General features: G+C 37.2%; 1 protein-coding gene across 1 annotated transcript; it reads right to left on the reverse strand.

Moving 5' to 3' along the window:
* Positions 1-655: 655 nt before the first annotated feature.
* Positions 656-26,344, reverse strand: LOC140320066 (polycystin-1-like protein 2). Its single transcript, XM_072397839.1, has 29 exons — positions 26,166-26,344; positions 25,852-25,989; positions 24,237-24,383; positions 23,513-23,637; positions 22,756-22,876; positions 22,467-22,598; positions 20,715-20,828; positions 19,353-19,467; positions 19,049-19,239; positions 18,736-18,966; positions 17,612-17,713; positions 16,051-16,229; positions 15,625-15,771; positions 14,011-14,210; positions 13,671-13,915; positions 13,224-13,404; positions 12,277-12,523; positions 11,727-11,973; positions 11,380-11,476; positions 11,168-11,299; positions 9,894-10,079; positions 8,682-9,012; positions 8,364-8,497; positions 8,071-8,198; positions 6,086-6,246; positions 5,772-5,982; positions 3,980-4,081; positions 3,282-3,413; positions 656-841 (listed from the first exon to the last, which is right to left on the reverse strand). The coding sequence occupies exons 2-29, from the start codon at positions 25,978-25,980 to the stop codon at positions 737-739; spliced, it is 4,572 nt and encodes a 1,523-aa protein (XP_072253940.1). The 5' UTR covers positions 25,981-25,989; positions 26,166-26,344; the 3' UTR covers positions 656-736.
* Positions 26,345-27,387: the final 1,043 nt, after the last annotated feature.

Raw genomic sequence — 27,387 nt, forward strand, 5'->3', positions numbered from 1 at the left:
CGTAGGTAACAAAAAAAGAAAGTGGAATTCTCCTGGGATAATGGGTAAAAAGTAACTGACTGTAGTTCTTATTAAACAGTTAAAATGCTACACTTTAAAACTGTACAAAGATAGTTGTATTTTATCTTGGTATAATATCACATATTGGAATCAAGAGATTATTATTAGTAGTTATTTTTACAATGTATTCTTATTTTTTACTTTGATTCCAGCAACACTGCAGCAACAACAACATAATATGATTTCCAAAAAAACAAACTGACAGGTTGAAAAGTTTTCATGAATCAAATGTTTATTTCAGTTCATCCACACCACACCTATTTTTAAGTACACCGATTGATGTAAAAAGAAATAATAAATTATATACAATTCACTGACAGACATAGTGGAATATGAATCTTTTTTGTGCATCCTCGGTTACATGGTCAGGAGCAAAACAATGTATTTGTGAATCTTTTCATCCCAACAACTTGTTCTTCCACATACCTGAGATATGTGGAAGATTCAACAAGCAGCACAGAATGCTCCAAATCAAAGTAAGAAACAAGTGAGGAGTTATGAGCTTGCATTAATGAATCTTTGGATATAATGACATGAAAATATTTAAATATGAAAAAAAGAATTATGTTATATCTCTTGGGGTCAACTTAGCTGTCAGAATTTTTAAGTGTTGACTTCAGCTGAGAAAATATCATAGACATTTTTGTCGTTCTTAAGGGCTAAATCACTGCTGACACTAAAATCCGGCCCCCTGGTGACTTTTTTGGTTTTTATATCTGATGCCAAATAGACTGCAGATGTTCTTCAGCATTATGTCGACAATCTCCTCCTCCTCTGAGGGCTGGGGAAGACAAGATAAAAGATCACTTTCTGAGGAACAAGAAATATGCAACAGGTACTCTTGACCACTACTAAGCACAAAATTGCTTGAGGAGCACCTCTGACCACTGATTTAATTTATTTTTTACTAATTTATTTCCTTTTATGCAATTTGACACACCAAAATCTGAAACTATGAGAGCGAAGTTTAATTACTGTATTTAATGGGGGAATGTTTTGCCTTTGTGGTGCGCTTTTGTGAATTAAAAAAAGTCATGCTAGGTAAAAAAGACTGCAGATTGCACTCTTTGATTATAGATGATACAGACTATGCTTTAGACAACTGTCAACACAAAAAAATTGGGATAAAAGCCACATTGTCTGAATGTATATCTGTTAAAATTGATGATTAAAATCCAACTGACTGGAGCTCCTTGCTGCTCTGAAGGCATTCCTGTATGTGACCCATGTGCAAATGGCTTTGATGTGATGTTTGATTCTGCTAATTGTTATTCTGATTTGCTTTTGGATGTGGTCATAAGTCAGTCCTTACTGCAAGATAAATATCTTGCACTATATTTATTTGATCTAAATTTTGTCAGAAAGTAGTGCATTATTGACTCTTGGGTTGTGAATTGTTTTTATTGTGAATTAAATCATGACAGGCATCAACTCAATCCTCACATTAAAAATGTGAGGCTCAAACATCTGTTGGCAACTGTCGGTGTCGTGTAAATTAAAATGATGTAAATTCTTGATAATGGTTGATACGAAACTTTGACAAGCTCAGACTCAGTAACATGTACACATCACTTTCAATGTGCCACAAGTGTGAACTGCTGTGGTCACATTACCATTCTCCACCTCTGTGGGTTAACTTGACATATGACCAGCTGTTCAGCGGAATCTGGCAGGATTTTCTCTTCATTAATCAGCTGCAGAACAGTTGAAACTGTTTTCACTGTGGCTGAAGTAATGCTTGGTGGTTGTAAGCTTGGTATAAATTCTTATGACAAAAACAAAACTCACTCTGGAAGGACGAACATTTTGTTTGATTAGTTCTGCACAGCGACAGTAAATCCTCAGATTAAATAAACATAGCTTTTTCTTTTAATGTAATTTAATTTTAATAGCTACACTCTTACTAAACTCTTACTACTGACTGTTCATCATGCAGAAAAATGACTTTTTCTGCCAATTTCATTCGATGCTTTTTTCACAAGCTTTGCCCACAAACTCTAATATGAATTTTTATCATGGCACGACATGTCAGAAAACTATATTTGAGCCTAATAGGCATAGGCACTGCACTTCATACATATTCAAATTATGTGTGAATCCTAAATACAAATGTAATTAAAGTGACCTAAAGTGTTTCACACAGGAGCAAAACCGTTAACATGACATTTGAAGTGCGACCAACAATGTTTGAAAATCTGATTTTAATTTGGCTGCCACCTTCGAACAGACAACTTGTACAGTACGAGTACAGCTCATTTGCTACCTGTAATGGCTCTCCTCCACTGTGTTAAAACAATGGCCCTTCAACTTTCACTTTGAGGAGGAGAATGAAGTTGAAGAGAAGAAATCTGGTGAGATGGAATGTTGGCCAAAATTTGACCAGATAATCAGGATTTTGCTTCAATCAACGCAAGTTCTGAACTTCTGAATGTACCTAATAAAATAGTCAAAAGATTGATGTACAGACAGTCAATGTATTTAACTTTACACATTTTAGAAGGCACCCATCTTAAGGAATTGCAGACAAATTGCAATTTTATAGCCATTGTTGAAAAACTAATGCAGTTTTCGCAGTGGCAATATAGTGCTTTAGAAAACAAGCTAATGTTTTTAATGGGAACATTCACAGGTTTAAAGTGTACATATATAGTTTCCTTTGTTCACTATTTAACCTGACTTGACAACACCTTTCGCTTTATCTGCTTTAAATTAACTGTCAGCCACATAAATGGGAACCTTCAATCTTTAAGACTCACAAACTGTCTACATTTCTACTTTAGCTGTACTGCTGTGTCATGATACCAATGGGATTTTAGTTACTGTAGATATTATAACTGTATATGATTTGTAGCCTTGCTGTGTCCTACAGCTTAATATTAGGGGGAGGTAGTGAAGCCTGCTTTACTTTTATCAAATAGCTGAATATTATGTTAATGTAGCTTACACTCGTGGGATGCAAAGCACAGAGAAGCACTCTATAAATCCTTTTAGAGGTCCATTTACAGGTATACTCAGGTAAGATAACACTTCTCTATTCTGATATTTCAAAGTATGTATATATATATGTAAAAAGGACAGACTGACAGTGTTAACATCCAAAGGATTTTTTGAGGCCAAATCTTTTTTTTTTGTGGCAGGATCCCCATATGGTTTGGTCAAACAATAGAATTACACATACAAGAGGGACACTACAAGAAAGTACGGTATTTTTGATATATTACCTTATGATGCAATTGCTCCGTGTGTAGTGCTACGAGAATCACTGAGATGAATAGGTTGAGCAAAACAAACGTAATGAACACAATACAGGAACCAAAGAGTAATCCACCAAGCAGGGGGTTGTTGTCCAACACCTAGAAAACGGGAATCAATTTAAATGAAACCTTACCACAACAAATGACATAATTATCAATAAAAATCTTTATTCATTACATGAATCTAGATAGAGCCATAACATTATCACACAATTTCCCAGACACAATTCATGCCTAAAGCCTAATTCATCAATCTATGTTTCTTGTACTCTTTCAGTGAAACATTGTCGCATTAAAATAAGCATCCATGTTGTTGTTCTCGTGCTTGTTGGCCCACACTATCCACACGGTTTAAAATTGTTTCGCCTCACAGCAAAAGAGTTCCAGGTTCAATTCCTGGCTGGGGCCTTTCTGTGTGGATCGTGCATGTTTTCCCTGTGTATGTGTGGGTTCTCTCCGGGTATGCCGACTTCCACCCACCATGTTAGGTTAATTGGTGTCTCTAAAATTGTCCCTGTGAGCATGTGTGTAGTCATTTGTTTCTGTATGGCCCTGTGATGGACTGGCGACCTGTCCACAGTGTACCCTGCCTCTCGCCCAATGACAGCTGGGATAGCCCCCCCCACACACTGTATCGCAAACAATACCTGGATCAGATCACTCACCTCATCATAGTTAAAGATGCCGATCTGCATACTAATGATGGTCAGAAGAGAGTCTGTGAATGTTTTGTAAGACGAAATCTTCCAGCCATAAATGACATTGCTCTAGAAGGAGAATGGACAAGAATAGATCAGTTTGAAGGCAGAGGAATTAAATGATTTATATCTTAAACCAGAAGGAATTTGTAAGTTAGGATAACAACATTCATGGATATATTAAGAAAATCTTCACAACCACATCAACGTGCAATATAGGGTGTGATATACAAAGGAGGATACAAGGAGGATACAAGAATCCAACACAATTCAATGACAGATCGTAAAATAAATACATAGCAATTTCCCAAAAATTGAACAATAGCTTCTGTCTTCAGTTCTTTACTGAGATACATCCCCTGTTGTGTTACTGACTGCGTTTTCACTCTTGTTGTGATGTGACTTTCGATGTAACAATGTCGGCTGTTGTCAACATTAACAGAAAAATACAGTTTTAGGGGTCAGTGTGTAGTGTTAACCCCCTGACCTTCAAGCAAGTGATTGCTGGTTCAGAATCTTTTCCACAGTTCTATCGCTTTTACACTTCAGCAACACTCCACTCATTGTTTGCAGTTCCCATCGTGCGATGCAATGCTACCTTCCAGAAAACTACCAAAACATTGTCATATCACAATTTTGAAGCCTGGATTGTAAAATTACTGCATATTAGATGTGTGACAAATTCTTATTTCACAATTTTTGGTGAGAGTAGTCTTAGGAATTAGTCATACTGTTTTTCGAGAAGTTTAGAGGAAAAATATTGAGAAAGAGAATTACACTTGGTGCATTGTGGGAAAACAAAACAGCACTGGCACTTGAACAGACTGCATAAAACAAGCAGAAACAATAAAAGGCTCATTTATCCTGGGATTGGCAATAGAGAAAAACAATTTAGTACTGATGAAAATCATGGTATTTTAGATGGTTGTGGACCAAGTTTTCACTATTATCATAAATGCTGGATGCATTTGAATGTAATCATAAGCCAGTCCTTACATGGATCCATTATATAGGAATTTAAATTGTTACAAGCCCATTTGTAACTTTCATTCGAGGACTTTAGTGTCCTCACCAAAGGACATACAGACATATGAAACCTCAATAGGGGCTTTGTGGAGTGACCTTTACATGGAGCTCGCAGACACCTCCGATCCAATCTGAAAGAACCTGGCCATGAAGAACGGGCAGAAAACAGGAGATAAACTGCCCAAATTCCAGTATTCAAAGCTCGTACAGACATACCAAAGAAAACCTAAAATGCCACAAAGTAGCTTCTGTAAAATATTGTTTAAGAGTCTGAAATGAGATATTTCCGTTTTGATTTTTAACAACTTTGCAAAAAATGTGTTTTAACATTTACTATTATTATTATTATTATTATTATTATAATAATAATAATAATAATTATTATTATTATTATTATTATTATTATTATTATTATTATTATTATTATTATTATTATTATATCAGTTATTGACTATATTTTTAATGAGTAGATATATGCATTTTATCAATAAGCAAATTAAATCATTCATACAATGAAGGGAACAAAAAGTGAAGGGGTACTAATATTTTCTTAAGACACTTTATTTTGCAGAATAATTTTAAACGTCTTCATCCCTTAGTTTCAATTGTCTCAGGGGTATTTTGCAGAGAAGAGGCTAACTTATTTTTGCTCCCAGTACTGTAATACCATCTTAATAATAGGTAAGAAATGTTTGGAAAGGGAAGGATCTGAGTAAAGCCATAGGATACTCACTGCAATGGAGTACGCCACAAACACGATGACAATGATCAGAAGAAAACCGGATATGTCGCTCCAGGCTCGCTGCAGTGCAGCTGTGATCATGTTCATCTTTGGGTTCAGTCTTAGGAGGTGCCACAGTTTGACAGTAGCAAAAAGGACGATGAAGGCGATGAGATACTGGAGCATTAAGTCAGCTGTGGCTGTCTCATAAAAACTGGCAAATCTGCAAGAAAAGATATTAGTTATCAAAAGTTGGAGCAGAATTATAACCATTTTTAAGCCCTACCACGTATTGATAAGTTCAGTTCAGTGTATGATGGTCTCACTGGTCTTTGTTTTTTTGGTAGTAGGTCATATCACGATTTCCAAGCAGGGTCTTCACAATAAAGACAGCCAAGGCGCTCCAGCTCAGTAGGATGATACTCAGCTCCAGTAGGTTCCACTTGTTTTTAAAGTAAACCCAGCGTTGCTGCTTCAGTGACTTACCCTTTCGGGAAAAGAAATGAGAGTAAGTTGCCATATGAAATGCAACAGGAGCCAGACTGTGTAGATGCCAATGGATTTGTTGAGGTCTAGGCAGCAATACAAGAGGAAATATGTTGTTTTCATGCTGAACAAAAGCAGTTTTGCTCATCTCCAATTTGAAAACTGCCCAGTGAACTTCAACAGGGTTGCATGTATTTAAACATATTTCCTTTATTATATTTGTCATTTACTCTTTGCTTTTATAACCAGTCTTTGGAGCGAGGGAGGACACAAAATAGTAGCCCATTGTCTCATTACAGTTAAATTACAGTTAATGGTGGACTCTCATGAGCATAAAAATAGCCCTTAAGAAAGTGGAAAAACATCATTAAGTTATGTCACATAATTGTACTACACAAAAAAATTGCAAATGACAGAAGATTAATGCTATTCGATTCAGAAAAAAACTATCATCAACACAATACCTTTTCTTTTGTAATATCTTCTGGTATAGAACAGAGCTGGGCAAGTTTTAGTAGCTTCTATCAGTCAGCTACAAACTGCATTTGGATTTGCAGAGAAATTACTTAATTTGATTAATAGTCGTTAAACTTAAAATCTGACTCTGTCTTAATTTTTCCCACAGCATGGCACAGTAGATCACATCAGTGGCATGGAAAAAAAGGCTGTTAATGAAATAAAAAAATATAGACCTGGTCAGAATAAATGGCACCCCTGAATGGTGAGTACAGTTTTGAATATCTTCAAAAAATGTCCAAGTTTAACTGCCAAACCTGAAATAGTCACAGAAAATAAAACTTTGTTTCTGTCCTGATGACAATGATTTTTTTCATGCCATCAAACACAACTTTAAAAAGGGTGGATTTCAGTTGGACCTCTGGTTCTTGTCTCCTGGGCAGGACTCAGTAGTAAGTAATCCACAACAAGTGCAATTTGATGCTGTATATTGGACATAATTACGTGCATCCTTTGGAGTAATTAAAATGAGTTATTTGAACAAAATAAATGAATGCTGTTGTCAAAACACATAACTACAACACAATCACAAAACATATTGAAATATAAGATTGGCCACATAGGCTCCAACCCCCCCCGCGACCTGACCGACGGATTAAGCGGGTATAGAAAATGGATGGATGGATGAAGATTGGCCACGTTGTGATTTTGTCAGAGTTTCAGAATATGAAAATGTTAATATGCTTCCAGGACACAGAGAAAATAAACTGTGAGAAAATTGCATATTATCATAAAGTCATGTGTTTTAATAATTCTGTCACATCTGTTGGTTTTGTTATGTTTAGTTTAGTTCTTGGTTTAGTCATTAGTTTCCCTTGTCCTGTCATTAGGTTCATCTACGTCACCTGTGTTTTGTGCTCATCTGCACTCCATCACTAATCACCTCCCTTCAGTATTTAGTTTCCAGGTTCCCCCATGCACTCTGCCAGATCCCCACCGTCACTCTTGAGTCAAGGTATCAGGTTTGTCAATGTTTTCCATGTCAGGTTTTTTTTTCACAGTTCTAGTCAGGTTTTTGTTTTGTCAATTTTTCATAGTCAAGTTTTTGTATACCGGCTCAGATGTGCTTTGTGTTGTTTCTTTTGAATAAATCAAGTTTTACTTTGAAATATCTGCATCCGTGTCCAACTTTCATCACACAACCACAGCAACCCACCCATTCATGACAAATTCCTACTGACTGTGTAATGGGTTCTGCCATCGTTGTGTCAGTGAACTCTGCCTAAATGATGGACTTTGAACCGATTTGTGGACAAAAAACAGAATACACATTGAACTATTAACGGAACATAGTTATATCAGTATTTACCTGCAGGACCGTGTAATAGAGGACGAAAAGCATGTAAATGATCTCAGCAGCCATGACAAAGAAGTAAAGACCATCTGTTGACTGGTAAAGGCGAATACTCTGCAGCTCACTGTAGAACTGAAATGCTCCTTATAAGACAGAACATTTGATTTACATACAGGCAAAGATGTCTTTCGCACAATGTGCTCAGATTATAATTACATCAAATTTAAATCCAATATAATTCTCAAGGAAATTATCCCTAAAGCTGTTCATTTGATGTAATTGCCATCTTTCAAGACAGCACTCCTTACCTACTGCGGAGGTCTCCATCAAAAGAGTGACAATACAGAAGAGGTTCACATTTGCATTATAAACCGTAAACTCGACAAAGATGGCCCTTGTGTACATATCCAGCCACTTGTTTCTGAAAAGATACTCAAGTGTGCTGTGGATGAAAAATGAGAATATTTCAAAGGTTGGCCATGCTTGTCTTTCTCATTTTAACTGTTATACATATGTTGAAATGTAAAAGCTCGAGCCAGCCAAAACATACATGATGAATATGCATAATGTGATCAGAAAATATTTTCTGCGCATACGTTAACACTCCAGTGTGCTGTTGTACATACCTGCTTGCATTTGGTAAATCCGGGCCAAGCTCCACCACAAAGCCTCCTCCCCTGTAGAGCACCATTTTGCCCCAGACAGGGCGAGCCCTGAGCTGAGCCTGTGTCTGGTACTTCCAGGGACTGGAAGTGCTTGCAGAAATATTATCTGTTACAGTGTGATTCCAGCCAGGTTCATAGGAGCCCGTGTCTTCCACCTCCCATGAATACGAAGCATGACAGTCTGGCACTAATGTGAGCATGGGGTCTGCAATCTGACACGAGTTCCTCTGTGCTCTCAATTGACGAAGACGGGCATTACCCACCAGTTTGGAGTTTCCATCAGTAATAAATCCTGAGTCACAGTATTTTACATGTACATTGTTATCACAGCTGTTATCCAGCCATAACATTATGATTACTGAGGAGGTCCAGACCAACATTGCGTCATTGCAAGATGCACAGTTATCTGCAAGTGGTTTAATGTTGTGGTTGATCAGTTCGTGTTTTCTGCACTGTAAAGCCCTGTACTTTAATGCTTGCACACTGCAGACAGATTTACTTGCTAAGACTTGAATGCTCATACTGCGTAAAAGCATGGAACGTCTTGCCTGTCTTGTCCTGCAACAACTTTAATAAAATGTATTCAGAGAAACTAGCACATCCTTGATATTTCAGAGGGGAAACGAGAGATAAAGGTACAATTACAAATTTCCAGATGGCTGAAACTGACAGCTCAAGTCACAACATATAAAACATGATGTGGCACCATCTGGCACAACTAATTATTGTTTAATCTGGTATGAGCCTACCTGAAGGACTTTGATAAAACCAAAATGAAAGCTAAACCACCATGTGATACTAAAAATATAACTCAACAAGATTTGAAATCCTAAAAACATTCTGTTGCCACTATGTGGAATTGAATGCTGTTAAATTTCACTGGATAGTTGCCAAAAATAAGCTCTTCTGGACAGCATCCAAGGTTGTTAATAGCTTTCACACCAACAGACTTTTGGCATATGACGGCAAAAAGACTGTAAAAGTTGCTTTGACACAAAGCTTTACAAATCTACTTCAGTGTTTTGCTTTACTGAATAAATCACTTTGATAAGCTTTTATGACTTGAAACAAAGTAGTTGTCTACCTTAAAGCACAACAATTCTGGCTTACAATGACAAGAAAAGCAGCATTCTACATATGGTTTGGGTATACAATTTTGAGATAAAGATCTACCTGGATAATTTCCAAAGAGGTTTGTGAGTAGAGAGTCGCTGGCCCAAGTGAACACATCTTGAAGGCTCATGCTGTCTGAGACATCTTTAGTGAAGCTTTTCCTAATGTGTTGGTTCAAGAAAAAGGCATTGGGGTCTCTCTGGCCATATGCCAACAGCAGCAACATCCACATAAACCCCATGTAGGCTGCAAACACAACACATAAGGGTTTGAACATCCAGTGCTTCAATTTCATCATAAATTGATGGTGGCACTGTTTATGGCAGCTGTGTAGCCACAGTGGACTGTACGGGTTATCTTTTGGACTTTTGGATAAATAAAATATAACATAAATTTTCACATAGCACATTGCAGATCACATTTGTTAACAGAGCAATCAGCAATCAAAGAATACATTAACAGACTGAAAAGCATTTTCACATCAATCATAAAAGCCAACCATGATCACTGAGCCAAACAAATGCACAAACTAATACAAAACTATCCTTACTAAAAGTTTAAAAGTTGGACACCAGATGGGGGGAGTGGTTACCTCACACCTTGTCTATATATACTATATTCAAATTAAAGGGATTACCCAACTCATCTTAAAGCACACACGACAAAAACAAGCAAAAGTGAGAACACAACCCTTAATTTAGCTTATTTAGTTTGTCACTGAAGTCATGTACTACATCCAAACAGGTCAAAGAATAAGTTAAATCCATTTCATCTTGATCTGCTCAAGGGATCACTTTTACTCCAGCCATGTGGGTTGAGCAGCAACGTCCTCTTAAATTCAGCCAAAATTCAACTCAAATTCTTACTAGTTTTGAGTTACATAGAACACTGTTTTCATTTTGGAAGCAATTTATGTTCACAAACTGAATCAGTCTTTCCGTTCAACTCTAACTCCCCTATCTGTACTGCTCCAAGTGGTCTTTGTTAGTTGGCTCTGTCCCTCTCAGCAGCTCACAGGTGTCACTAAATGATCATCTTTCTTCACCATTCCATTACACTATATGTGTAATGGAATGGTGAAGAACCGTATATTTTTCTGTTTTTCTTTCTGCTATACCATACAGGCTCTCATATAATTACAGTAACAGAGGAAAAATTTAATTTGGTAAAAAAAAATAAAAATAAGCCATATAAAGTGTTCTCACTCTGATCAGGATCTTTTTTCTATGATCCTAATGCTCCTTATGGATTTCCTTGAATTGTTAACAGTCTGGCCAAATTGCAAATCTTCACAGATAAAAGCTTAGTAATATCAAAGAAGAGTGCATACTCACCTAAAATCTCCCTGAGGAGAGCACTGGCTTTCTGCTCCATAATCTTGTTCCTTTTCATTCTCTTAATGTCTGCAGGAGGAGGTGGCTCATAATAACGGACATCTCGTCTGCTTATTTGGGCCTTAAAATCACCTGAGGGTGCCGTTATATGTTTTAATAGTTATTTTCATTTGGGACAGACAAAGTGCATTTTGGGAGTATTTACACATTACCTTGATTTTTGTTATCTCTTACAAAAGCCACGTTTTTTAAATCTTCCTCATCAACTCTTTTTATTATGAGTGCAAAGAAGACTGCAAGGCAAACCACCTGTAGTAGGATGCATAAATGAGTACAGATTACAAGTTAAAAGTCTGCACATTAAGCATATTGTCTAAATTTTAAGACAATGAAATTCACTTACACAATACAATTCAGTTTCATTTATACAGAGCAAAATCATAACACAACTCATAACCAAACAACTATGACAACAAGCTTTTAAGAACAGGTTAAAAACAGAATGTTGTCAATCTACTGGTCATGCTGTAATGTTGTGGAGGGCAAATCATCTTCTCACCTTCAGTGGCTGAATGAGAAGAACACTCTGGAAGAAGGAGACAATCATGGATGCCAACCAGCTTATAGAGCGTTCCTTCCCAAATTTCAAGCCATAGAGCATTGTGAAATATCCTGATACAAGACTTGTTGCAAGCACCAGAAGCCAGCCAATGAAGATAAACCACCAAGGTAGCACCCCATGATGGCACACCTGTCTTTTCTGACCACCATCAGTAGCAGTGACATCTGCTGGACTGGACCTGTGACTGAAGAGTGAAAGAATGCCTTTATTCTTATCATTCTTCTTATTTTTATTATTCAATGAAATGCTGCTCATATGGGATTTTAAAGGGAAATCTACCACAGCACGATCAATTACGAGACACACTCAAAACTCTGTTGACTGTGTTGAGAAAAAAGACAATGATAAATAAAATAAAATAAAAGGAAAAATCACAGAAAAAACGAAAATAAGAGCTATGAGATATGTGTAAATGCTTTGGCAATTTCTACAAAACCTAATTGAATATAAAAAGTGTGTGGTTATCTTTAATGAGTATCTTTTGTACTTGTCAGATATAGGTTCATCTAGGTCGATGCAGCTGGATGGGAACAGCTGATCCTCAAGCAAGCTCTTTATGCCCTTGACTTGCTGAAGGGTCTGGCTGTAACTGTGAGGATTAGAGAAGCTGGCGGGGCCCAGCTGACTCAGCTCCTTGTCAATGTGACACAGTTGCTGGTACAGGTGCTGGGTTTTGTTGCTGTTCTTTTGAATCCCCTCCGCTGCTGATGCAGGACACACATAACCGCTGCTCTCTAAAAATGCACAAAGGTCAGACTTGGTGAGCTGTATCTAACTTGTTTGTCACACTTCTTTAGGAAAAAGATGTTTTGGTGTGTTCAGGTTGCTTATTTCTGCACAGATATGACTTCCCAAACCAACGTCGGACCTTTATGTCTATGAAATCACAAATGTGTGGGATAAAAAAAAAAACATTTAGGGTAAAAAAAAGTCTGCTTTGTTTGAATCTCTTTGAACCAATCACAATCAAGGTGGGTGATGATGAATTTAGGATGCAGTAAAAAAGGGACTGTAAATTGGCATCAAAGTGGAGTTTGCTTTGGTGGAGCTGGCATGCAAATATTGCAAATATTGTAACCATATTTACATCATATCTTATATGATTTCCCTGTGGAATAAGAGTAAGCTTATTCCAGAAGTCAGTTATTTAGTAAGGATGGTTCCATTTCTGATTTAATTACACACCAACTTTTGGATTTTCATGTAGTATCCTTCTCTCCTGAACAGAGGGCTTTTTTTTCATGGCAGCCCCCTACAAAAATTAATTCTCCACACTGTCTAAACAGTGGATATACCAATTTATATTTGATAGTGCATCAGATCCCTGGTTTTTATCTCTTTAAAAAGCATCATCCTCAGTCAAGTAGAGCAGAAAAAGGGATAGAGCTTCCGCTTACTTTATTGCTACCATCTGACCCATACAACAAAGCACACCTGGTAGCTGAGACTGGTTTTCAGACAGGGCCTTGTCACTGGTTTTGCAATTCTTCTTTATGAAGTCTTCCACTTTATAGAGGATAGCATTTATGTCTGATTCTTGTCCAGACTCAAACTCAGAGCATGGGATGTTGCTTGCTGCCATCTTAGAGAGTGAATGAGCAATTCTTGTTATATCCTAAGAGACAAAATGGCCAAATACAAAATGTTTTTCTAATTACAGCTATAAAATTACATACAATAAATCAAATTGTAACATGTTGCATATTAATTAGAGATTTAAATACTTTATCATAAATATTGAAAACTAATCTTTAACGTATACAATGAAATGTTATATTACATATGATATAAATTAAACAACACAAGTAGATCTTACTAGAAATATTTAGTGCAAAATTTGAATATGTAGGTTCATATTGCACAAAAACAGAAAGCACCTGCCTCAAAGATTGTGTCTACCGTTGCATTAGCATTATTGTCAGATTTGATAGCCATCTTTGGGGTAACTGTCTGTGAAGTGCTTTCCTTCTGGGGGTCATTTGTTTTCTTTGTTTTTCTCTGACAACAAGATGTCTCCCGAGGATTTGTGTTTCTGAAGATGCTAACAATGAGGATATTCACTGGAAACATAATTAGTGAACTCTGTACTCCAATCATGAACTGCTGCCAGGTAAACTCAAAGTGACCTGAAAAGAGAGACTGTGTGAGACCAGTAACACAAAGGGCTTTTTCCACAGTATTAATGTAGAGTACATTGAGCGGTAATTAAAATGTAGTTTACCCAAGTCCATGACCTGGTCAGACGGGTCTGTTGGGATCCCATAAAACATGATACTGGTCAGCATGGTACAGAGTAGCAGGGAGAAACAACATGACACTCTTTGTACACATGTGAAGGTGCTACTGGGTGGTCGACTGATCACAGAGTACCAAAGGTGCCCGTCACTGAAATCCTTTGTTGTCTTCATGAAGAATAAATTACTGGAAGATAAAAGCAGCATTTGAAATAAAATAACTTTGAATATTCATAAACTCTCAATTAGTGATGGCTTAGAATTGTTTTTTAATCTCTTTGTACTGCAGAAAAGACTTGGCCGAGATGTGAAGTTATCTGACTTCGGACAGTGAAGAAAAATCCACTAATCCTCAGTAAATCACCAGCTTGTGTTAATGCTCAATATTTGGATAATCAACTGTAATCGGATGAAAGTAACAGATTTTATTGTATTATTTTCATTTTTGAAAGTGTAATCCATGACTGATTTCTGCAGTTATCAATCGCCTAAAAACTGATCTGTGCTCTTAAAAATGTTAAGAATAAAAGAATGTTTATTTTTTTTAAGTGTTTTCTCTCTGTTTCTCCTGTTAACAGCTCCTGCACTCTAAGGCAGCAATTCCCCTGCTCCGGGCAAAGAGTCAGTGAGACCTGCGAGCCAGTGAGTCAGCATGTTTAGTGATGATCCCTGTGGCTTTGGTCCCTGTTTTCTCAAGGACAACTCTGTCAGGGTCTAGTTGATTTAGTCAGAGGAGCCTGCAAGTCAGCATGGGTGTCTGGAGGGCTGACCAAACAAAAGCCGGGCGACATTAGAAAAATAAACTTACTGACTGACTGACAAGCTTGATTGTACTCAGGGTGTTCTCCAGATAAATGGTTGGAGCAGTGTCAGTCTTCATAATTTTTTACAGTAAGTTTTAAAATTCAGCTGTTTTGGTCAAATTTATTGGGCTAATGGCCATGTCCCATGTCCTTTCTGGTATTTTGATATCTTCAAATAAACTGAATCTTGTAGTTTAACATCTTTGGGGAAGAAATTCAGGCTTGGGAAATCTGGTTTCATGCATTTATTGTCATAGATAGAACATGTTATCTGCAGTCTCCAGAAAAAGAGCAAAATACACCAAAAGGCATCTCGACCTGGCTTGTGCTAACTTCTTGTAGTTTGACCTACCCGCACGTAGTTAGTACTGGTTCCTCCAATGCTTCACATGGAACATGTGAGCCGTTTGACCACTTTTAAAAGAGTGTGAGTGGTGCTTGACAGATTCAAAGCTGAAATGCCTATCTACTGCACTGATGGTTGGCTTTGCTCAGATCTATTGTGAGACATGGAAAAACCTAGATTTTTAACAGAGGGGGTACTTTAAATAGTATATAAATGGGTTTGTTACCAGATACATAGCAATGTAAGTGCAGAAGAAAAAAAAAGACTTTTCTTACATTAGACTTGCTGATATTCAAAATTATATCCTAGCCAGCTATTGCATCTCATTTGCATTTGATTTGTGTTCTTGTCATTCAAATTCAAATGAAAAATCCCAGTCTCTGTTTTCCATTCACCCTCTAGACTTCAGTGGTGTGCTTGTGTATGTAAATACTGCCATGCTTATACCTTACCTGAACTTCTTCAAATCCATCTCTGTTGAAACAGGAAAGACTTTATCAAGGCAGCAATCACCCATGTCTATTGCCAACCAGGAATTGCATAGGAAATGCCATTTCTGTTCCGTCTGTAAATCCTGCACCATGATATTTCCAACAAACCTGAGAATACACAAAGACTTAAACTTGTTAAAAAAGTGTTTATTAATAATTTATTCATGTCCATAGTTACACTCCAGCTGACAACTTGTCTACGTATATGTGATGACTATGTTATCCTGACAATAACTAATATGTGAAGCTTTTTGCAAGTTCAGGCCAATAATACTATATTCACATATTCTTTTTATTGTATTGTAAACATTGTATGTGTCTAATTAGGCAGATTATGTTCTTTTTCAATGCAATTTGCATGTGTTTAATAATTCAGAATGTTCCTACCAGGCAGGATGACTCCCTGAGTTGTCGTGCCACAGTCTGATGCCCTGCAGCTCTCCAAGTGAGAATGGTGTAATTAGCAGGAACAAATCCACCGCTCCCCTCTCAAATACGCATTTCTTTTGATCAGTCAGGTGGTGGCGTTCACTGTTTCCCTCTGCACCCAGAAGAGTTATAACAACCTGAAACAGTTCAACACCAAAAGTAGGATCTTTTTAAGTATTTTTTAAAATATGTGTACACCTGCTGAAGCACGCCTTTAAATCTTTTTCCCATTGCCAGAAGTTCTGTGTTTACTCTCAGAGCTACAATGTACGAACAATTGGAGTTCAGTCCAGTGATTACCACTACGTCCCTGGGAACCAGCCTGTAAGCTTTGACAACATGAAGGAATAGTGCACTGCATCCTGCAGGTTGTGTTTGACCAGTTTCTGACAGTCACGTCTTTCTGAGATACTGGACAGTTTTTGACTGGCAAAGTCTCACAGAGCCGGACAGAGAGTGAGCTCATGTCTCTTATTGCCAGCGTTTTTTTGTGCTGGCGGTTTCAGAACCACCACATGAGACGTTGCATATGTACATTGCTACTTAAAGTTGAAACAGGAGAACAAGCTGAAATTACATCAAAATACCGTCATATGAACAACCGACATCATAATGTTGCATATGTACATTGCTACTTAAAGTTGAAACAGCAGAACAAGCTGAAATTACATCGAAATACCGTCATATGAACAACTGACATCATAATGTGTTGATAACAGCAGAGTTTTTCTGAAACCTTCATCTTCACCTTCATACTTAACTTAAATATTCACCCTTTTGAATTTGTTTCAGCTCTTCATCAGCCCTGATGGAAATTCAGATCTCTTCATTTGGTTAATGTTTTGCTGTGTTTGCCAGCTAAAGTAGGTATTTTGATATTCTTGGAACAAAAGTTAAACAGAGTGGAGGAAGTGCCAGTTTATGGGAAAGGCTGTTGGCAATTAAATTATCAGTCTACAAGAAATTCAGTCAAAGATGCAGTGGATATTTTATATACACATATATTATTTTCTTTTCTTACATGGTTTTTCTTTAACTGCTCATCTAGCCTTTATCATTGCAGTTAGGTTCTATCTCTTACTTGCAAAGCAAACTAAGAAAAATACTATGTGAAAACACTTTTCAGTCTTCTTTTTCCCTCGGGATAAATAAAACCTCTTGAATCTTGAATCTTTTAGCCTTCACTAGGGGTATCAATTATCATAACTTTGATCCTAGGCAAATGCTCACCTGCATGGCTAGTACCACAGTTTCTTCTTGTGCAGGTCTACTGCATGAACATAATAAGCATTCTTACCACTGCTATATGCTGATTTACACTTGCCAATAATCCACTGCAGATCCATCAACCACCCACGTATTTAGTATTAATGAGTTTGTGTGTGTGTTTTTTAAAGAGAGACAAGCACCTCCTGGAGAATCCTGGTTGCACTGCTGGATCTTCCTGAGCTCCTTAAGAAGAACAAAAATGTTTATTCTAATTCCATTATTTGTCTGTTTAATGTATGTGAACTCTGACCTTAGAGGAAGTGGAGGCTCCTATACGATGCCCAGTACTGACACTCAACAGATAGCAGTACTTGTCCATCGGGTCAATGTCTTCTAACACTGTCACCTTCACCTGTTTACAAGTCAGCAAAAAATACATAAAAACAAAAATACAAAATAAGAATTATGCGACAAGAAATAATTAAATTTATTGAATGAGAGACTCAATTAAAAATATATAAATATTATGTGTTAGATAAATAGATAAATAAATTAATAAAACCCCAATTCCAAAAAAGATGGTTGATGTATAAAATATAAACATAAAGAGAATGTAATCATTTGCAAATCTTATAAACCAAAATCCTATTCAGAAATAGATTATAAAAAAACATCAAATGTTGAAAGTGGGAGACTTTACTGTTTCATGAAAATCTTGAATTTGATGACGGCCACATATCACAATAAAGTTGGAAGAAACAGCTGGAGGGAAAAAGCACTGCGTAGCCTGTAATACTGTAAATCTAAGAAGTGCTGTATGAGAGAGTGAATGGGTGTATGAGGCTTGTAGTTTGAAAGCACCATGAGTAGTCAACAAGCCCACTCATGAAAGAGCTCATTAGAAGAAGTAAAGATGAACAGAGGTTCAGAAATCAGCAAAAAACTGCACTTACAAATTGTGGAGCTATTTCAGAAAATGTTCCTTAACATACATTTGTCAAGACATTCAATATTCCATCATCTACAGTACAAAATGTCATTAAAAGATGCAGAACATCTGTGTGACTGGACACAGCTGAAACTCAGTGTTGCTTACCTGTTTTGGTTTTACCCATGATGGTTCATAACATCAGCAAATCGTTCTGATTTTATCTACATTTCATCCAGAATCTCAACTTTTTTTACAGATGAAGGAAAATTCTTTTCCAAATCCAAGGACATTTTAGTATAATCACTCCTTGTCAAAATGAGAGTTTTGTTAATTGCTGTTTCCATATGTCCATGAGCAATATGACTTGTTGACAGACTTAAATGTGTAAAATTAATTTCCGCTTTAACACCACAAGATAATGTTTTCTTTCTAAATGCTTAATGTCACTGGGAAAGCTATATGATATGTTTTCACAAATTGAAGGTGCTGGAGAGACACTTTACCTTGGCTGTGTCTTGGATGTCTTTTCGTCGCGCCCACACAACCACCAAGAGATAAGTAACAAAGAGCGCGCCGACAAAGCACACAACCACTGGATTCTCAGCAAAGGTCGCAAATAGTTCTGCAGTGCGTGATGGGTCCACAAGATTGGGAGTGACAAAGAAAGAGCTCCCAAAGAAGGTGAGGTGGTTGCAGAGGCACTGTGTGACTAAATGTGAGGTCTTCACACCAACCTTTAAAGAGAACCACCTTTATTGTCATAAAAGTTTGGACAAAGCGCGACACATGAGGGGCAGACTGAATAACTGTACTTACTTTGCATCCAGAATCGCTCCAGTCCAATTGTGATTCATTCCAAAATTTACATGAGGATATGATGGGGGTAACAGATAAACTGGCATTGATGGATTTTACACCAGGACCCACAATAGGCCTCACCACAAGATAGTGCAATCCAGTGTTTCCCTTTAAATGTTTAGGGTCAAGCAGCCATGTGTATCTCTCCTCTGTGTCATACACACACATACACACAATAAAAAAAAGAACAAAACATTTTTTTGTAACATTTTAAAGAAAAAAACAAAATCATATCTCCATACTACACAAACGTATTTATTACCTTGTGTGGATCCCTGCAGAGGCATCTGTGTCATTGCTACATAATTTGCCTCAGTGGGGTAATCCATATAGCCGAGGAACACTTTAAAGGGTAAAGGATCCATGGAGGGCACCATCTTTAAGAAGTACATCAACATATTTGTAGTAAGAGTGTAAGCAATGTAAGCATATATAAGACTGCTGTCCACATTTGTATCCTGTATGCCCTAAATTTTGTTTTTGTTTTTCCTTCAAGTAAAACTGTGATGAGCAAATAGGTGAATCATGACGTTACTGATGGTAAAACAGTTTCAAATTAAAAAAAAAAATCATGTAAGAACATAATAGCAAAGCTGATATAAAATGAGGTTTTTAGTCAAGTTAGCTGTATTGCTATAGGTTCGAGAATGTCAATCTGTCATTGACAGAAGTGAAATATTTCACACAATATTATTATCTTAATGAGAGGAATCTCTGCTGATTTTGGTGGTTAAATATGTGAAATTGAACCAAACACTTAGGATCCCCAGATAACCACACTTTTAATGTTTTGTCATCAGCTTAAAATTAGTCTTTGTCTGATAATTGTTTTTATGACAATGCATGCAAAACCTTATATCAGGGCGTGTTAAATTTGCATTTGCAATATTTGCAAAAAAAAATCATTAAGGTAACAAAAAAAGATCTGCTGCCACTGACTTATTAAAATGGAGCTTGATAATCGGTTTTGTTTTAAAATCGGACAAAAACGGATGCTGATTCTCAAGGGAGTTAGATTTCTTCAAACACTTGTGTGTAAATCCTATTCACCTTCAACTGCAAAACAATTTTTAAGCTCCTTTCAGATTGGTAACATTTAAAGTCACAGAAACCATCCAATTAGTCATAAAGCATGGTTCAAAGTATGTGTCTGAAGCTGAATGGAGGAAGTTCATCAGGGTCAGTAACAGGTTCAGCATATGGGTCTTTGTTGTTGCTTATCTACATTCCTTTCCCTGGCACATCAGTTATTCCTAGTAAGGTCCCTTTTCTCTGTATTTTCTGGTCTTCATCCCACTCATCATATTTGATTATTTTGATCATTTTTTAAGCAAAAGAAAAGATAACCTGATAGCCATGGTAGAATACTCAGGTGACAGTGTACGTACCAGAGATGGTGCTCCTATCCCAATATGCAACACGCCATCAGCCTTAACTGCACTCTATGCTAATAGTGGCATTTAGCCAACATACAAAATTAACATGGTCAACATTGTAAATATTATACATCCCACACATAAAAATATCTCTCTAAGTGTGCTTCAATGCAGATGTGATCTTTTGGCTTGAGTACAACCTCACACTACTGGCATATCTGGACACTTTTCGCCGCAAGGTCACCTACCTTTAATACCAGGGTAGTTTCGGCTGAGGGAACTTCTATGATCGTGGTGCTGTAGTTTCCCAGGTCCAAAACAGAGGTGTTCACTTGTTCTCCAGCAGGCCTTGGCAACAGAATCTGTGGTCCCGGTCAAAAGCCAGAAAGCATTTCCAGATACTGACAAACATTTTGCTCACCAATTCAAAACAGTTTTTAGTTACTTAATGGTCTAATCTCAACTTTAGATAAAGAAACATACTTTTAACTCATCTGTTGTAACATATGCAAATAATTGCAGGATGCTAAGTGGTTACAAACAACAAATCTGAGCTGAACAAACGGCCTTGTCTCATTTTTCTAAATATTGTTTGTATTTATGACTCCCAAACAGCAAACACCTGGGCTAGAGCACACAAAAGATACTTAAGTTTGCATCTATAATATGAGAGGAGACTCGCATGGACCAGAGGCAATTAAGGCCAACCACAACAAGATTCTCCAGTGCTCTTAAAACTCAAAGTACTCTTCATTGAGCCGTAAAAAAAAAAGTGAAATACTTCTTTAGCTAAACTATTGAAAACAACAAAGTGTGCTTAGTTGTTGCTGTGCTGCCAAGAACAGAAAATTAACAGATGGCTGACAAATTAAAGGAAATGAACCTCTTGCAGGCTGAATTATACAATGTGTGCGTGGATTAAAGGGCCACTGCAAATTTGTTCTGGTGATCACTTTTTTTTCTTTGATGACCTAGTTCTGTCCCGATATATGTGGGCTACACCATCATGATAATGTCCCCCATCATGAAGCACAAAATGTCACTGATGAGTATGAAACAACATGTATCACATGCTACCATATGTCCTTCAAAGTCACCAGAACTCAACCCAGTTAAACACTATGGTAGACTATGGGCTGACATGTTGTCAAAAGATGAATAATCATCTATCCCTGCAGTAGAGTTCCTGAGACTTACAGGAGCAATAAAGGTCACTATGAATGTTCTGCCAGCAAGTGGTTTCCGGACACCTTATATATAGACTTTAGGCTCCTCCCTACATTTGTGATTTGATCCAGCCTTATACTTCAGCTCGTAGCTTGAGATCCTCTGAGAAATATCTATTGATGGTCCCTCGCACTCGCTTTAGGACCCGGGGAGACAGATCTTTCCAAGCTGTTGGACCAAGAATGTGGAATGAATTACCACTTTACTTGCGATCACTTGACTCTGTGAATTTAAGAAAGGTGCTATATAAATACATTTTACTTACCTACTTATATAAAACAAATTAAGCTAAAAGTATTTGAAAAATCCAGAAATGGTAAAAGAGTAGTATAAACTATTTCCAATTCCTTTTTGTATGTGACACAAAATTCTTGGATTACTTCATAACTGTGTAGACCTTTTAATCGTAGAGTTTTTTAAACCCAAATACAGTCCAAAAACTATTTCGATGTCAAAAAGCTGACTGAGTACATGTTGCACTCACAGCCTTAAACAATATATTAAAAGAATAAACGCCGCTTCAAATTAAATTTCCTTCACTTACACAGTCTTTACCTAGAGAGGATGGTAAAGATTCAATATTTGGTGGGTCAATTAAATACACTTTGAATACACTTTTCACTTCATGTGGTCAGACTAGGTTTTTGTTTTTTCACGTAGTGACCAATCTTGGAAAGAAGTCTGTATTCTGTACAAGAGGATGTGTGTCTCTGCTCTCCTCTGATGTGGACAAGTGATCATAGTTCAGAACAAATCTTGGATGCTGCACTGACCTCAATGTCTTCACTTAGGTTCTCCACAGGGATACCGGATCCATTTTTTGTTGTGAGGGATAGAGCACCTATTAGGCCACTGATGTTAGCTCTCTCATTCCAAGAAAATGGGTTTTTATCTAAACTCAGCATCTGCCAGTATATTCAAAGAGCAAAGCAGGATTAAGCCTTATTACAAGTCAGGCACTTCAGAAAATTGAGAAAAACTTTGATTTAACATGCTTTATATCTGTAGAGTACATGCATTGGTGTACAAATACACAACAAATACACAACCTCTCTGACTTACACGAACATCCACTGATTCCTCTGAAGAAAACATGCTAGAAGGAAGCTCTGGGAGAGAGAATGTGGGGCGGGAACTGTTGGCAACACTTACAGAATCTCTGTATAAATTTTCAGGTGTCACTCTGTGAGAGAACATAAGCAGACCCACATAAAATGAAAACCCCCAAATGTACTAATTAAAAGGTAGGGTATAAAAGCAACTTGACTGACAGTCTATCTTTTCTTGTCCTCCTCAGCCTTTTTCTATATTGCTCAACAAATGTTTGCCTACCTCTACAGCTAAATGTCATCCACAAATTTGCTGTGATAGCTTTAGTTTTAGAAGTGCCTTTGTGACAAAATTGAATCGCTCATATGGTCTTGTAAATATGGTGTTTTTGCTGTTGTTGATGATACAAATGATTTTGTAAGAATAAGAAAGGTAAGTGTGATGGTCACTGGCCTTTCACTTTTCTTTAAAGAGTGTTTATCTGACCAAGACATCCAAAGACAAGTAGATATTTTATAAAAATCCTAAAAAAAAATGTCAATTTTCAGGGCAGATATGCTCTGCATTTAATTATAATGAAATTTAAGGGGAGTGGTGGGCAGGTTTGTTACCTGTATCTCCATCTGAAGTTTTCATGGTAGTTTGAACTAAGTGTAGATTTAATGTTCAAGACAAGGTAGTTTTTAAATTAACTCAAGTAATCATCTTTCAAAATGTTGTGCCATTGTTTTCAGTCTCTGTCACAGTTTTTAGATGAAGTGAAACTTACCTATTGACAAACACACTAATAAGAGATTGATTGACTATAGTTGGCCCCTCATTGGTCTCCTTCACTTTCAGTAGTGCACTTTGTGTATTGCTAAGAGTTCCTAGAAGAACATCTGAGATGTTTTTCTGCAAAAGACGACACAAAACCTTTACAACAGGTACGTTTTTAACATTACTAAGTGATTTACCAGTCAATTCAGACGTACCAAAAGGCTAGTCTAAAATTGGGTATACACAGCAGGACTTTGGGGTGTTTTGGACAATAGAAACTATTTTGGTGGTATCTGTGGTCATGGCCTTTCGACATCTTACTGAGATGTAGGACCATATTCTCTCTGAGTGCATCCCTCAAAGAGTACATCACTGGAGCGTGACAAGTAACTTTGCAAAATAGAAACAGCTTTGCAAAATAGAAAGTGATGTATTCTAGCCGGCCTATTTACTTCCAAGTGTGGAACAGCTATGTTAAATGTTTGAATTGTTTTTGTTTTAATCTAACCATGTATTTACAATACCTGAAGCCAACAAAAAACTAAAACTAATGTAGCAATATATTTTGATGTAAAATTAGGCTGTATATGATACACAGAGCTGGGGAGACTAAATTTTGTCAGAAAGGTCAGACAATGCAACTAAAAACAAGCAATAAAACAGTAGATGTTCTGAAGGGCTGCAGATACAGGAATACACACATGTAACATTAAAATTTGAAGTTAATGACTCACATTGGAAGAATAGAACAGGATATTGCCTACTGCCTCCACAATGATGCTGGCTGCAGTGAATATTTCTTTCTTGTTGTCATCACTTTTGCTCACATTCATGTGCAGGACAGATGAGCTGAGGTTTTTCAACAATGTAGAGGCAGCAACCTGTTGATGGGAATCATATTAATGAACCAGAGTCAAAGCAGCACTTATAACCTTATTTCTGGGGATGTTTGGATGCTCTGTAAAATGGTAAGTAAAGTCAAGGAACATTGTGTTTGTAAAGCATCTTACAGAAAATTATTACAAAGTGCTTCACAGTAAAATGGTAGAACATGAAAAGTTAGCCAAAAGTAAGTAAAAAAAAAAAGTTTTTAGCTGCTTTTTAAAAGCGATCACTGAGTCCATAGATCTTAGGAAGCGGGAGAGAGTTAAAGAGTCTGGGGCCACTGTTGCAAAAGCTCTGTTTCCTTTAGTTTCCAGCCTTGTATGGCACAGAGAAGTCTCTGATTACATGACCTCAGGGATGATAATTGTACATGTAATAAATGTTGTCTTTTTATAGTTTTGGAGGTGAGGTTGTCCAAAATGGCGGCTCCATACCGTTGAAAACAACTCGATAGCTAGTCAGGTCCCATTAGCCAGTGCGTAATCACCAAATATAGCTGATCCCCTTAGCTGTCATTCAGCAGATCCCACACAGCCAGGACCCCATGTTGATTGGGTGATGGTCAGGAAGAGGAAGTATGACCCTAAAGGCAACCTACCACCAACCTGTCCACATTTCTTTCCCCTCACTTAATGACAAAACGACTGAGGAAAAAACCCTGGTAATTGGCAGTTCTATAGTCAGAAACGTGACATTAGAGACACCGCCGACCATAGTCAAATGTATTCCAGGGGCCAGAGCGGGCAATGTAGAATCGTATTTAAAAATTGCTGGCAAAGGATTAATGTATATACAGTAGGAAAATGACATCCGATTACACCATCTGCATAGTAGTAATAGGATCTGTCTTTAAAAGTGCTCAAAATGTGAGGACGAGGGAGCAGATATGATATGATATATATGATGACGAAGGCAAGAGAAGTGGACGAAGCAGCCACATGAACACGTTTGTTCAGATGGATATGCAGTGAACCACTCCAAAGACACCCCAATACACCCACCAAGTATCTTAAAATGTCAATAAGAACAGAATACAAACATTTCCATGTCATTCTAAAATTCATATTTAATATGATGAAGAAACTGCAAATTTTGTTAATAAAGAAATTAAGAAAATGTGCTCATGTAAATTTTGTAACTGCAACAAAAATGTTTGAAAAATAATTGCACAATGTAAGCATTTAGAGCTGAGGGAGCCAATTGCTATAATTTTTTCCTAAGGTGAAATGTTTTCCCATTCCTTTCTTATTTCAGCAGCAGTTTTTGGCAACAAATATTCTTAATAGCTTGCTCTCCTCCTCAGCACAGAAAGCACAGTCTGCATGTTTTCCATTATTTGTTTGTTCTTTGCATGATAGGGTTTAAACTTACTTCTGCAGATGCAGCAACAATACATTATTACTTACTGACAGTGTTTTTGAGTGCATACAGCATTTCTATAACAGAATATGTTATATACAGTACCTGAGCAGACAAACTGAGTTCAGAGCCTCTCTGAACAAGAGCTGCAAGTCCTCTAGCTACCACCTGGGCTTCTTCTGGAGTGTTGGCTGGAACTTCATTTATTGTATCAATCATTGTGTCCAGCATCATTTCCCTAAGCTTTTAAAGACAAAAACATTGCAATGTATTTATGTAATTTGCCCTTTTGATTGTATTCAGTTGCACAGTAGGCTATCCTCTAATTAGCAGGGTAGTAGCTTAGCCCAGCTGATTGCCCCTAGTGAAGACAAATTTTGCATAAACTGTGTAATCTGGACATTGTGCAGTGGGGTTACCTTTTGCCTATCGTTTTCATTTGTTTCATCAGATTGACCATTTAATATAATGGCCACAGAGGTGATGATTTGTCCAATGCACTGTCCAGTCAATGGGCCATGTTTCTTTAGCTGAGCCAAAGCGTTCTGTACTGCTGCAGTTAAATTGTCGGCTGAATCTGAGCCAGCTGTGGAATCCCGAACCTGCCAGGGGGTGTTACACTTAGAGCATTAAATTAGAGCATTTTTTTTTAGTCTTCTCTCATCAGAAAACCTATACTTACCTTTGCAGTTAGAGTTGTGTTGACTACAAAGCTGCCATTTTTTGCAGTTACTGTCATAAATAGGTTGTTGTTAGAACTGCTGTCTCCAAGAGGAAGGTATATGGCCTTTACGTTACTGGTTTCACTGCAAAATAGATGCTGACCTGGTATTGTTTAAAAAAGAAAATAAGTTTGATCATTAGATTTCTGGCAGAATAAATTACTTTTTTATAAAAATACCATAAATATTAAAGTTAGATAGATCACTCTCTTATTAAAAGACTTTACCAGCCTGGAAGAACCTACCCTCAGTCCTAAAACAATACTGACAGTTAGAACAAGGCACTTCAGTAGTGCAAGTTATACTGAAAGCATTGAGAACTGTTCCGCTCGACGGCAATATGATACACGAAAGACTCTCAAAATCCCCCGTGGTTGCTTGTGTAGTTGCCATAGTAGTAGCGGTTGTAGTAGGAGAAATAGCATCAGCAGCAGTAGGTGTAGTAGCTCCAGCAGCAGCAGTAGTTGTAGCACCCTTCTCAGTACTAATTGTGCCAATGGATGTCTCGGTGGGATTGTCAGAGACCGCTGTTTTATTTTCGGTTGTGCCTATATTTATTGGTTTTGAGTTATTGGTGGTAGAAGCTGTGTTGTTCGTTGATGATGACGTCTTTATAACGTATGTCATGTAAAATGGTTTATCAGAGTCTTTAGTGAAAAAAAAAGGAAAGAGGCATTACAAAAAGCATTAGCTCAAACAAATAGCTTACACTTTGTGCCAAATTGGCTTGTTATTTTTTTTAATTAGAGAACATAACTAACTTTTAATATAACATTAACTTTTATTTGCCTTAGAACTTTTCCTAAAAATGTATAATTTTTCTGATAACCAAACCAAAGAATTAACATATACATACCAGAAATGGCAACCACAGTGATATCCTGATGCCTGGACTTGGCCTTGGAAATGAAAGAGTGTT

This window comes from Leuresthes tenuis, unplaced genomic scaffold, assembly GCF_036924035.1.
Source record: "Leuresthes tenuis unplaced genomic scaffold, fLeuTen1.0.hap1 SCAF_12, whole genome shotgun sequence".
NCBI lineage: Eukaryota > Metazoa > Chordata > Actinopteri > Atheriniformes > Atherinopsidae > Leuresthes > Leuresthes tenuis.